Source organism: Trichosurus vulpecula, chromosome 6 (assembly GCF_011100635.1).
Source record: "Trichosurus vulpecula isolate mTriVul1 chromosome 6, mTriVul1.pri, whole genome shotgun sequence".
In the NCBI taxonomy this organism is placed as follows: Eukaryota; Metazoa; Chordata; class Mammalia; order Diprotodontia; family Phalangeridae; genus Trichosurus; species Trichosurus vulpecula.
In genome coordinates this window covers 42,903,621-42,918,230 of record NC_050578.1, presented here as the reverse complement: position 1 = coordinate 42,918,230, position 14,610 = coordinate 42,903,621, and the positions used below count along the sequence as shown (strand labels likewise).

At 38.3% G+C, this 14,610-nt stretch overlaps 1 protein-coding gene across 1 annotated transcript in view; it reads left to right on the top strand.

Moving 5' to 3' along the window:
- The window catches only part of ANK2 (ankyrin 2), a 297,680-nt gene that overhangs the window by 171,534 nt on the left and 111,536 nt on the right, over positions 1-14,610 (top strand). Inside the window, exons 19-20 of the mRNA XM_036763028.1 lie at positions 6,234-6,332; positions 6,536-6,634. Of these exons, the coding sequence (XP_036618923.1) occupies positions 6,234-6,332; positions 6,536-6,634 (198 nt within the window). The remainder of the gene's footprint in view (positions 1-6,233; positions 6,333-6,535; positions 6,635-14,610) is intronic.

The following is a 14,610-nucleotide window of genomic DNA, read 5'->3' as shown; positions in this document are numbered from 1 at the left end:
TTCTTATGTACAAACTTTAATTAACAATACTGCATCCTACTCGCTCCCACTATGGTTTTCTCCATTGCCCTGTGGGTTTCCTATGATTTTGGTGCTTGGGAGATAATGGTGGCCCATGTTTTACTGATACACCATCACCAGGATATTGGAACTATAAAGGTCAATACTTGCATAAGGAAGTAGCTTGGGATCATCATAAGTACTATAGAGTTTCCAAATACAATCTTGTCCACTCTCTTCCTTCATGTCAATTTTGGGCCCCAATTTTTCTCCATTAGCATATAGATATTGATAGAATGACTGACCATTCAGTTACATGGCATTGTCTGAGCAACAGGTGTTCTTCATATGTAGAATTTACCTTTGAGGACTGTTAAGCTGATCTCTATATAGCACCTGGGGTTCTTATTGAAGAAGCTCTATAATATTATGAATCTTGTTGCAATTACCACTACGTCATTTGCAAATGAGCACATCAGAAGGAATTACCATATAGAGGAATCCTTCCATTTGAACTCTATACTCGATATTCTTTGCATTCTCACATACACAAAAGTGTATGTAAATTCTTTTGGTTAACATACTTCTCCCTATTTTATCCCTCACATCAAATAATAATTAGAAGACTGATAAATAAAGTTTCCTCTGTGGCTGCCTATTTCAAATTCTTTCGAATTTACATATTGAAAATTTCAAATTCTTCTATTATTTTACCTTATTTTTGAAGACAACTTGTGGAAGATCTTTTAAGGCTTCATTTTGCTCTTCTGGGTGAAATTTTTAAAAAACATTAACTAAAAATAAATATGATGATTCTGTAATTTCCATATCTTTTCCATGTTGTGTGACTGCTAAGGTGATGTATTGTACAAAATCATCTTCTAAAGCCTCCCAGATCCTTTCTCATATTTTCATCAATTCTCAGAAAAATCTTATAAAAATGACAAAGTCAGCAACAGAAGTCCGATTGATGCAGTGAATTGCGAACCACCCTTAGAATGGTACTATTTTCAAAGATGAAAAGGTTAAACAATCTCTTATGAAAATAGATCAGGATACAAAGGCACTTGTCAGAAATACTATTAAAATAGTCATTTTCTTAGCTTCTCAATGATCATCATCATTTCAAGGACCCATGATTTCATCTGTGTAGTTTCAGGCAACTAGTTGGCACAGTGGATAGAGTACTAGGCCTACTTAATATATGCTTGTTTCCTTCCTTCCACCAAACAGATAACCCCTTCTGTTTCTTAGACCATAGTTGTCAAATATGCTGCCTAGGCCACAACATGTACTAGATTCTTGGGTGCAGGCCAAGCCAGATTAAAATGTAATTGGGAAATATTTAACAAAATAAATAAAAATACAATGAAAAATAGATAACATCATATTTTTTTTCTTTTGATCTGCTTTACTAAGGAAAGCAATGTTAAGGGGTTAGCAATCTTATTTCAATCCAACATACAAATATCATTCACCTAAGTTCAGGGGAAAAATCCAGCACCCTGAACTTCAGAGAAAATACAAACAAATTACAAACGTACATTATAAACAGACCAAATATGATTCATAGTTACCAAGAAACCATGACTATCTGGGTTGACAACTGGGAGGCTCTTAGAGTGGCTGCCCAGAGTGCCATGCCAACAGTCTTCCAGGAGTGAGAGCCTCAAGCAAATTGCTCTGTTCTCTCTTTTTATACAGTCTTTGGATGTCATCAAATGTCATCTCAGTGACCAGAACTTAAGCACCTACTATTGGCTCTGGTCTTAGCAACTCCCCTTAGGACCCTGAGGGCTTCATGCCCACATAGGTTTAGTACCTAGTAATTAGGGGTTTGGGCCTGGGGCTTTGCATCTAGTAGTAAAAAAGGGTGTGGACCTGGGGTTTAGCACCTAGTAAGATTCAATCAAAGAGACTTAATTAATTTATCATTCTAAAACAGTAAGAAAGTCCTACCTTAGTTATCAATGCACCTATCCATTTTTTTATATCATCTCAACATAATCAACTTCCTCCCATATCCTTTTTCTGAGTAGAATCCTTCTAACTGCCACAATAACGATAAAATTCTTAGAAAATACATGTATCAACTTCCTACACAGAAAAATAAATAGTTTAACCTTATTGAGTCCCTTATTATTTCTCGAAAATTTCCTTTTTATGTTTCTCTTGAGTCTTGGATTTGAAAGTCCTATTTTTTTTTATTTTATTTTTTTGTATTTTTTTAATTTATTTAACATATTTAGTTTTCAGCATTGATTTTCACAAGAGTTTGAATTGCAAATTTTCTCCCCATTTCTACCCTCCCACCCACTCCAAGATGGCATATATTCTGGTTGCCCTGTTCCCCAGTCAGCACTCCCCTCTGTCACCCCACTCCCCTCCCATCCCCTTTTCCCTTCCTTTCTCGTAGGGATAGATAAATTTCTACACCCCATTGTCTGTGTATCTTATTTTCTAGTTGCATGCAAAAACATTTTTGTTTGTTTTTGAACATCTGTTTTTAAAACTTTGAGTTCCAAATTCTCTCCCCTCTTCCCTTCCCACCCATCCTCCCTCCCTAAGAAGTCAAGCAATTCAACATACGCCACATGTGTATCATTATGTATAACACTTCCACAATCCTCATGTTGTGAAAGACTAACTATATTTTGCTCCTTCCCAACCCATCACCCTTTATTGAATTTTCTCCCTTGACCCTGTCTCCTTTCGAAAGTGTTTGTTTTTGACTACCTCCACCCCCATCAGCCCTCCCCTCCATCATCCCCCCATTTATTTTTATCTTCTTCCCTCTTCTTTCCTGTGGGGTAAGATTCCCCATTGGGTATGTATGGTATTCCCTCCTTAGGCCAAATCTGATAAGAGCAATGTTCATTCATCCCCCCTCATCCGCCCTCTCCCCTCCTCCCACAGAACTGCTTGCTCTTGCCTCCTTTATGCGAGATAATCCACCCCATTCTATCTCTCCTTATCTCCCTCTCTCAGTATGTTCCTCTTTCATCCCTTAATTTGATTTTATTTCTTTCAGATATCTTCCCTTCATCTTCAACTCACCCTGTGTCTGCTCTCTCTCTCTCTCTCTCTCTCTCTCTCTCCATATACACACACACACACACACACACACACACAGATATATACATACATGCACATTCACCCGTATATATACATAAGCATATATGTATGCATATTCCCTTCAGCTACCCTAATACTGAGGTCTCATGAATCATACTCATCATCTCTCCATGTAGGAATGTCAACAAAACAGTTCACCTTTAGTAAGTTCCTTGCAATTTCTTTTTCTTGTTCTTTTTCTTGATTACCTTTTCATGCTTCTCTTGATTCTTGTGTTTGAAAGTCAAATTTTCTATTCAGTTCTGGTCTTTTCACTGAGAAAGCTTGAAAGTCCTCTATTTTATTGAAAATCCATATTTTGCCTTGGAGCATGATACTCAGTTTTACTGGGTAGGTGATTCTAGGTTTTAACCCTAGCTCCATTGACCTCCAGAATATCATATTCCAAGCCCTTTGATCTCTTAATGTAGAGGCTGCCAGATCTTGGGTTATTCTGATTGGGTTTCCACAATACTCAAATTGTTTCTTTCTGGCTGCTTGCAGTATTTTCTCCTTGATCTGGGAGCTCTGGAATTTGGCGACAATATTCCTGGGAGATTTCTTTTTGGGATCTATTTGAGGAGGCGATCGGTGGATTCTTTCAATTTCTATTTTGCCTTGTGGCTCTAGAATATCAGGGCAGTTCTCCTTGATAATTTCTTGAAAGATGATACCTAGGCTCTTTTTTTGATCATGGCTTTCAGGTAGTCCAATAATTTTTAAATTATCTCTCCTGGATCTATTTTCCAGGTCAGTGGTTTTTCCAAGGAGATATTTCACATTGTCTTCCATTTTTTCATTCCTTTGGTTCTGTTTTATAATATCTTGACTTCTCATAAAGTCACTAGCTTCCACTTGCTCCAATCTAATTTTTAAAGTAGTATTTTCTTCAGTGGTCTTTTGGACCTCCTTTTCCATTTGGCTGATTCTGCCTTTCAAGGCATTCTTCTCCTCATTGGCTTTTTGGAGCTCTTTTGCCATTTGAGTTAGTCTATTTTTTAAGGTGTTGTTTTCTTCAGTGTATTTTTCAGTATTTTTTTGGGTCTCCTTTAGCAAGTCATTGGCTGGTTTTTTATGGTTTTCTCGCATCCTTCTCATTTCTCTTCCCAATTTTTCCTCTACTTCTCTAACTTGCTTTTCCAAGTCCTTTTTGAGCTCTTCCATGGCCTGGGACCAGTTCATGTTTTTCTTGGAGGTTTCTGTTGTAGGCTGTTTGACTTTATTAATTTCTTCTGTCTGTATGTTTTGGTCTTCTTTGTCAGCAAAGAAAGAATGCAAAGTCTGAGACTGAATCTCAGTGCGTTTTCGCTGCCTGGCCATATTCCCAGCCTACTAACTTGACCTTTGAGTTTTCCAGTGGAGTATGACTGCTTGTAGACTACAGAGTCTATGTTCCACGTTTGGGGGGGAGGTGCCAGCTCTGCCACACCAGCACTGCTCCTTCCCCAAGAACCCCCAACCCGAACTAGGCTTAGATCTTCGGCAGGCTGTGCACCCCTGCTCTGATCTGCCACTTAATTCCTCCCACCAGGTGGGCCTGGAGCCGGAAGCAGCAACAACTGTAGCTGCCCCACCTCCGCTGCCCCCGGGGCTGGAAGCCGAACCGCGAACTCCTTGCACTCCCTCAGCTTTTCCCAGTAACCTTCTCCTCAGTCTTTGGTGTTTGTGGGTTGAGGGGGTCTGGTAACTGCCGCAGCTCACATATTCAGGGCACTAGGGGCCCCATCCGCCCGACTCCAAGTTTGGTTGTTCCACGCCGCTCAAGCTGGGCTCTGCTCCACTCCGTTCCCAGCTCCCAGCTCCCAGCTCCATGTGGGATAGACCTCACCCAGAGACCATCCAGGCTGTCCTGGGCTGGAGCCCTGCTTCCCTCTGCTGTTTTGTGGGTTCTGCCATTCTAGAATTGGTTCAGAGCCATTTTTTATAAGTTTTTGGAGGGTCTCGGTATGGAGCTCACTCTATTCCCTGCTTACCAGCCGCCATCTTGGCTCCGCCCCAACATCATATTTTAAAATTAAATCAGTATGCAGCCCATGGGAATCCTGTGCAGATTAATGGTTTCCATTTCTATTTGAGTTTGACGTCACTGACTTAGAAAGTCTTGTCCATTACAACTTCCAATTATAGCATGTGTGCGTATTGTTTTGAACTAATTTCCGGCCATTGTGTTTGATCGATGATGTTGATATGGCTATCTTATTCATTATTCCTATAGTTACAAAAAATGTAAGCCAGGTTTTGTTTCTTAATTATTTTGGTGAATAAAGTGAGAAGCAGATGGATTTGGGATATGAGAACTGTTTGATAGCTTCGTTAACAGAGCTATTTTAAAGCTTCACAATGATACCATAAATGGCACATGTAGAAAATGCATAATGTTTGTTAAAAGTGTTGCTTTTTGCTAATCAAGACATTCAGCTCGAGAGTGGAGGGATGTTGCTTATGAGATTCTCTTATTTTATTTTATAATTTTTCTCATTTATAAGTAAACAAAATTTTTAACATTAATTTTCAAAAATGTTTATCTTCAAATTCCCTCCCTCCTTCCCCTCCCTCCTCCTAGAGAAGGCAAGCAATTTAATATAGATTGTACATTACAATTAGGCAAGACATTTCCATATTAGCCATGTTTCAAAAGAAAATGAAGACCAAAAAGAACAATAAAGTGAAAAAAATATGCTTTAATCTGCATTCAGACTCCATCAATTCTTTCTCTGGAGATGGATAGCTTTTTGTATCCTTAGTCCTTTGGAATTTCTTGGTTCATTGCAGTGCTTAGAATAGCTAAATCATTCACAGTTGATCATAATACAATATTGCTTTTACTGTGTATAATGTTCTCCTGGTTCTGCTTACTTCACTCTGCATCAGTTCTTGCAAATCTTCCCAGGTTTTTCTGAAAGCATCCTGCTAGTCATCTTTTATAGCAAGATAGTATTACATCACAAACATATACCACAACTTGTTCAGCCATTGCCCAACTGATGGACATTCTCTGCTTAAGAGATTCTCAAGCATATAACTATAACAGTTTCATAGGTTTATTTCCCAAGGCATTAAATTTGAGAAACCAAATGCCCTATCTTGCTTAATATTTCTAATCTTCTTTTGTTATCTAGAGTGGACTGACATCCTTGCATCTCGCAGCTCAAGAGGATAAAGTGAATGTTGCCGAAATCCTTACTAAGCATGGTGCCAACAAGGATGCTCAGACTAAGGTAAACCAACAATAATAATGGGACATATTACAGGATCCCATTTTCAGACTGGAAACATAAAGAAAACTTATACTTGACCTGTTCTCCTGAAACAACTGATGATAGCTTTCCTCTTATTTCTGCTTCCTGCTCTGGAAATAGTTTGAATTGGAAGTCTTGTTAAATATCCAGAGTACTTATGTTGCATTTTTTTCTGATTATAGCTTGGTTATACTCCTTTGATTGTGGCCTGCCACTATGGAAATGTAAAAATGGTCAACTTTCTTCTGAAGCAAGGAGCAAATGTCAATGCAAAAACCAAGGTAAAATTCTTGGAGAGGTCCCTTTTTTTCCCCAACTATAGTGGGATAAATGGTTCAGTCATATGGCTCTTACTTCTTTACTACCTCCAGATAGTTTTTTTTTATTTTTCTGTGCATTTCTAACATGGGTTTCTAAATATTAGTATTTGCAAGGTTCCTACTTTCATTCCAATAAGTTTCATTAGCTAGGAGTTTCCTTGATGCCCTAGCTCTAAAGAAGATACATAATGGATAAAACTTAACATTAAACTCTGGGGTAGAGTACTTGAAATAGATTCAAGTGGGAGAGTGTTGAGGCAGAATCTGTGTTGCTTCAAGCCCCTTTTCCCTTTACAAAAATGCATTCTAGAAACCTAGCATGCTTCCTTTTCATTTTTAGTGGGCCATATCACACTTGGAATCATCTTATAGACATGCTCAAGGAAGCAGTGATACATTAATTCTGGGCAAAAAGTTGAACTATTAAGACAGAGCTGACAATAATCACTGGCATTTATAGAGTATTTTAAGGTTTCCAATGCACTTTACATAGATTTTCTTTTGTGAACCTCCTAAGAGCCCTATGACGTAGAGAGTATACATTGTTTTTTTTCTTCCCTCCATGTATCTTGTACCTATGCTTTAATCGTCATAATGTTTCATCTTTTTTTAATCAAATTCTAATTTTAAAGTGTTACCTTGGGACCCTGGGATATAAAATGTCTTTTCTAGGGTCACATAGTGTTAAGAGGAAAGATTCAAACCTAGCTCGCTTAACCACAACTCTAACATTGCATGGGCTATGTCACATGGGCTGTAGCCCTTATGTTAAGGAGATATGCCCCTTAACCTCAATCATTTCTTGAAACTGTCATATAAAAAGCCCTATTCAAAACAATTAACTAAGCATATTAATTCAGCTATCTCTAATAGAAAAAAAAATTACCACCTCAATAATTTGACCAGAACTGTGAAGAATATTGTGATCAGTCAATCAAGTATTGATTAAGCTCTTGCTAAGTACCAAGCACACACATTAATATGTGTGTATATCATATATATGTGTATATATGTATGTATGTATACATACATACATATGTAAACACGTGCATACATATGGAGGTAGCTACATGGCTCAGTAGATAAAGTGTCAGAAATATCTGAATTCAAATCTGGGCTCAGATACTTCCTAGCTTTGTGACTTGGGCAAGTCATTTAACCTTTGTTTGTTTTAATCCAGTGGAGAAGGAAATGGCACACTACTCCAATAGCCTTGCCAAGAAAACCCCATGGGCAATATTAGTGTGCTATGGCTTAATGGATCAAAAAGTGTCTGACATGACTGAACAACTGAACAACCTCTCTCTTTCCCTATTCCCCTCCCCCTCCCTATCTCTCTTTCTCCCTCTCTCTCTGTCTTTCTCTCTCTCCCCCCTCTCCCTCTCTCTCTTTCTCCCTCTCCCTCTCTCTCACTCTCTTCTTCTCCCTCTTTCTCTCTCTGTTTCCCTCCTCTATATATATACATAGAGACACACATATGCATATATTTATACGTGTGTATATATCATAGATATAAAAGGAATAAAGACAAATATGTACCAAGTTTAAGGATGTTTGGGAGGGTGGGGAGGGCACCAGTAGTTGGAATCAGGAAGGGCTCGATGCAGAAGATGTTGTCTGAGCTTCATTTTAAAGAAAGAGGACTCCATGAGGGAGTGTCAAGCATTCTGGAAACGGGGAATAGCCAGTGGAAAGGCAAAGAGATGAAAGGTGGATTACTGTCTGTGTGAAACAGAAAAAAAGGCTGGTTTGATTGGATTCTGGAGGGCAAGAAGGAGCATTAAATTCAGTGAGGCTGGAAATATAGATTTAGGCCTGTTTGTATGAGGCTTTAAAAACTAAACAGAGGGGATTTTACTTTATTATAGAGCAGTACTCCTCAAATTATGGTCCAGTGACTGTGGGGAATCTCCAAGATACTTTGAGGGGATCCATTAGGACAAGACTATTTTCATGATAATGTTAAAATATTTTAATTTCTAATTTAATAACTATCACCAGATATAACCAACATACAAAAGAAAGCTCTTTGGGGGTCCTCCATAATTTTTTAACAGCATAAAGAGGTCCCTGGACAAAAAATCTGGAAAACCACCATGTAAGAGGTAATATGAAGGCGCTGAATATGGCTGGGTAGAGGAGTCAACGTTCAGATCTGTACTTCAGGAAAATTTCTTTGGCTGCAGTGTGGAGGATGGGTTGGAGTGATGAGACTTGATGGAGGGAGACAAATTGGGAGGCTTTTATGTAGCTCTTCACTCAAAACATATTTATTTGTATACTATTTTGTGAAAGTTCCCATATGAGCACTCTTAAACCCCAGCTATATAAAACCAAATAAATAAATTCATCCACTTAAAATTTTTTGCATTCCACATTCAGCATGTAATTAACTCCTGCAGTTCTTGTAAATCAGTTTCTTCACATATCCTATTAGAAGAAACAGAAACACATACACATATAGACACATCTATCAACATTGACAAAGGTGTGTATATATATATATATATATATATATATATATATGCATGAATATATATCTGTACATGCATACACAGATGAATATATATACATACGAATGTATATACATGCATATATGTGTGTGCATTTAGATACATACGCCCAAGTTCCAACCTATAGTTACAGGCCTACTGGAAAACAAAAAAAAAAGATTACCTGGACACAACCCCCCTCTCTCTCCCTCCTGGCTAATTCAGAGATACAGATATAGAATTGATATTGGTGCTCAGCAACTTGGCCAGCTTGAAGTAAGGAATATTATGGATTCAAAGAACAATGTCTTTAATCTGTAAAATGCTTTGACACTCTCTTTCCTTGATGGCTTTTCACTAGAAAAACAACACAAAATTGTGATAATCAGCAACTCAGAGATATCCGATTCTCTTATGTGATTCTTTGGAAAGGTTTTTACGGGAAAATGGACTTTTGGTTAGAATCCAACTCTGTTGCTCCTTTAAAATTCTACAGGGCAAGTCACTGGAAAGTTCTTTTGCTAATTCTCAGCTGTTCCCACCATAAGCCATTATTATATTCATTTTATTGACTAAGCCACTCAATAGCTACTTTAGCAGTGTTTTGGGGGAACCCGGGACCTTCTCTTAACATGCCCACTACTTCATCTGACTTTTGTTCTACTGAGTTAAAAGGCTTAGGAACAAAGTAGGTCACCTTATTTTTATAAAAAAATACTCAGAAATGCACTTAGTTATGCACTTAGTTATAGAAAGGGGTGATTAAATATAACATTAAATAACAGCTTCTGTGTCCCTGAGCCTAACCTACTCAAATAAATATTTGATTAGAAGGAAAAAAATAAAATGTTAATGTCATGATTAATATTCTCAAATGAACTGGGTCATTCTTACTGTGCCAAATGGAATAATATCTCTTCAGGGATGTATACATGTATACTCATTCCAGCCTCTTCAGATTCTCTGAAGGGTTGATGTATTTCTGCATATCTTTTCTGCGGAGTACCTAGAGTTATTCCAAAGAAGGAATTAAGGTTTTGGGTGTTCTTGCATTTTTTTCTTGACATGATGTTACTTTTGAAAATCTTTTTGGTCTTATTAGAGTCTCAACTGAGAGAATTACAGCATCCCACCAAATGAGCATGAGGCAGAATCAGGTTTACATGTGTCTGTATGCATTTATATACATGCATATATAAGTGTATGTATGTGTATGTGTTTTAACAATCCAGCTAGCAGCTTCTGTGTGGGTGTGGGCTGCCGGCACACCGGGAAAACACAGGTTCTTTTTATCTGCTTAAACAAGGAAAGCACGGTGAAGGGGTTGACCAGCTTTCTTTAATCCAGCATTCAGTTAGTTCAGGGGAGCATACAGGCAACATTCATCTAGTTCAGGGGAAAAAACCAGCACCCTGAACTTCAGAATAAAATACAAACAAATTACAAGCATCAACAGACAGACCAAATATAGATTCATTCACTTACTTCAAGGGGAAAAACCAGCACCCTGAAGTTCAGAATATTCATTTAGTTCGGGGGAAAAACCAGCATCCCGAACTTCAGAACAAAATACAAACAAATTACAAATATCAACAGACAGACCCAATACAATCCATAGTTACCAACATCTGGGCTCAGCCTGAGAGCAAGGGCTGGCCCAGAGTCACGCTTGCCACTGCTCCCATGCCAACCGGAAAAGGAAAGAGAATCTTCAAGCTCTCTTCTCCCCTCTTATAGAGTTTTTTGACATCATCAAGTGCCACCTGAATGACCAGAGCCAATTGGTTCTTGAGTTGGCCCCTTCCCCTAGGAACCTGGGAGGTTCACCTAGGTTAACACCCAATAGGGCGTGGCTCTGGAGTCAACACCTCCCCTCAGTCAGCCCCATGAATCATCACATAGGAAGTTCTCTGCACACAGGCATGGGTCTCTGGGCTTCTTGCCCCGGAAGAGGTCACACAGACCCAGCACCCAGCAAGGCTCAATGAGATAAACTGAGTCACTCAAAGAAAACAAAGGCCACTCTGGCCACACTATGCATATATATACCGCATTTCCCCATGTAGAAGACACATCTTAATTTTGGGGCCCAAAATTTGAAAAAAAATGTATTACATAAAGTTACTGAACTCAAGTTTTATTCATCTACTCATAGCTTTCAGGCATATTTTAGGCAAGTCTGGTGAGTGTACGCATGCTTAGTCCATTCCATTTCATGAACCTGAAGCCCCAATTGTGTTCTCCTTTGAAATCAGTAACTTCTTTTTCATCAGCAATTCTTCTTGCCTCGTGCTGAACCATGTTTGCAGACACAGGAATTCCAATTGCCCTTTGCTCTTCAATCCATATCTTCAATTCCCTCTCTAAATCAGGCCATTTTGCTGACTTGCCTCTCATGGCCTTCTTCTGCGGTGGCGTTTTCAGTAGGGTTTCTTCTTCCCGTAGCCAGGATTGTTTTCTCAGTTGGAGGAGGACCAAACTTACATTCAGCAGCACGATCTTCCTTCACTTTTGCAAACTGGATCATTTTTAACTTGAATTCACCACTGTATGAAAATCTTTTCTGAGCCATTTCTGGGCAGAACGTGGCAAAACATAACCTAATATACTGGAAACAAATGAGAAACAATGAGTGCAAAGACAACAAGCGCAAAAAAGTGGGAAATGCAAGTAAAAAAATCTGCAACCACTGCATAAGACACACCCAGTTTTTAGACTCCAAATTTTTTGGAAAAGAGTACATCTTACACATGGGAAATATGGTATATACACATATATATATATGTATACACATGCATATAGACATACACATATATACATATCCCCAGATTCAAACTTATAGTTATAGGCCAACTGGAAAAAAAACCTCACCTAGAAACCCCCTTCCCTCTTTCCCACCCAGCTAACTCAGAGACAGAGATATAGAACTGAATATTGGTTAAATCTGCCGTCATAGCAATAGAGATTACATAATGAATAGTGAGACTTTTTTTGAAACCTGAGAACCAAACATACTGAAGGAGCCCCTACCACCTAATAAAAACTGAAACTCTTAAAATATTAAAAACAATTAAAATGATTAAACCTTAAGTAGAATGACTTTTCCGCGGATGAAGAATTTTCCATGAAATTTCAGAACCACTTTGAAAAATCTGAACTAAAAAGTAAGTGGTCATCATTATTATTGGCATTATCATCTTATTTGAAATCTAAAAAATGCATGGGCCTTAAGTTTCAGGTTTTGGTCCTAGTGTAGTTTATTGAAAAATCTCCTAACCTGCTCAGCCATTTCCGGAAAAGGAGATTAACACAGAACTGTTCAAATGAAAATCAGTTAAAGATGTTATCTTTCTCATTCCAATGCTAATTTTAGATGACTTTGGGAATGGATCCCCATTTGTTTCAAATGAAATGTCAAGACTAAAGAGATATCTACCATAGTGATGGACTGCATTTTACATTGGGATAGGATGTTGATGTAGAGGTGTACATGATCATGAATACTTTCAAAAATAATGATTTTATTCAATCAGCTATGTTAAATCTAATATGGCTTGTAGATAGATTCTGGGGTTCTGTCTTTACCTGAGGAGGCAGTATGGTTCAATGGAAAGGGTCCTGAATTTGTAAGTGCTGATGCTTACAAGCTATGTTTGCTTTGGGGGGAATCATTTAATTTAAAATAATAATAGTAAGTAATAATAAAAGAGCTTTCATTTATAGAGAACTTTAAGGTTTAGGAAGTTTTTTATGACATTTCTGTGAGGTAGTAGGTGTAAGTTTTATTATCCCCATTTCACTGACTGGGAAACTGAGGCTCTGGTGGTTTAAGTGATGTGTATTCAGAAAATTAAGGTAATATTATGCAGAGTATTCCCCAAAGTATTTGGGAATTTTTAAGCTATTAAAGCTTTTTGGGACACCCTGTGTTTGTATTCCTACTGTCGTTCCCAAGAACAAATCCCAACATCTGAAATAGTTTTAGAAAGGAATTTATCTGGTCATTTAATGGAGGAGAGTGAGCCAGAAAGAGGTGTGGCTCCTCCCCACCTCCCAAACCCCAGGAAGGCTTACATTATATAGGGTTCAACAAGGGTGCCCGCACATGAACCGCATGCACATAGTTGAGTGAAGTTACTGAAAGATCAACTTGAAAACAAAGTAAATTGAGATAGAGATTATGAATGACTATGAAAGTTCAAGAAAATCTGTGTGAAGCCAAAACACAAGCTAGAGGTCTTAAGTCCTGAAGGTGAGTAACACAAACAAAAATGCTTTAAGTGTATCCAGGACCCGGCAGAACCCAAAATACCTCAGAGCCATCTCCAGTATTCCTAGAGAGTGAATGGGGTCAGGAACATTCTAGGTTTGGACAACCTTTAATCAGATAAGGTTGGATTTAAACAATATAATCATTTTATCTTGAGCAATACAATAAATCATTTTCCCCCACACTACATCCCAGGGTAATTGTGAGAAAAATGCTTTGTAAACCTTAAAGAAATATACAAACTTGAGTTATTGTCCTATAAGATAATAAAATACTGTATTAATTGTCACTAATCTATGGTTAGTCATCATTTATTAAGTGCCTACTGTGTGCCAGGCACTGTGCTTAGCAATACATATAAGAAAAAGAAAGACAATCCCTGCCTTAAAGGAGCTTACAATCTAATGGGTAAAAGATTACACAAAAGGAAGCTGAAAAGGCATTGGGCGTAGGAAGTAATGGTGCCTGGCACAGGGGCATGATGTTCCTGGAGTTAAAACTAAACAGAATTTCCTTTATGTCTCAACTAAAATCCTGTCTTTTACTGGACACATTCTCCAAACCCTCTTCATTTCAGTGCTTTTCTTTTTTTCATCATTTCCTAATTATCTTGCATATAGCTTGCTTTGTATATACTTCTTTACATGTTTTCTCCCTATTAGATTGTAAGTTTTTTGAGGGCAGGGATTACTTTTGGTTCTTCTTACATCCCCAGTGTTTAGCACAGTACCTGGAACATAAGGAGGTGCTTCTGTGTTCAGTCGTTTTTCAGTCATATCTGACTCTTTGGGACCCCATTTGGGGGTTTTCTTGGCAAACATACGCGGGTGGTTTGCCATTTCCCTCTCCAGCTCATTTTATATTTGAGGAAACTGAGGCAAACAGGGTCGAGTGATTTGTCCAGGGTCACACAGCTAGTAAGTGTCTGAGGCCAGATTTGAACTCAGGAAGATGTCTTCCTGCTTCAGGTCTGGAACTCTATTCACTCTGCCACCTAGCTGTCCACCCACCTTGGGAGGTAGGTGTTATTATTACTTGAGGCAATCAGGGTTGAGACTTGCCCAAAGTGACACAATTAGTTTCTGAGGCCAGAATTGAACTCAGGAAAATGAATCTTTCTGATTCTAGGTCTAGCACTCTATTCTCTTGGCCACCTAGCTGTCCCAAGTAGGTGC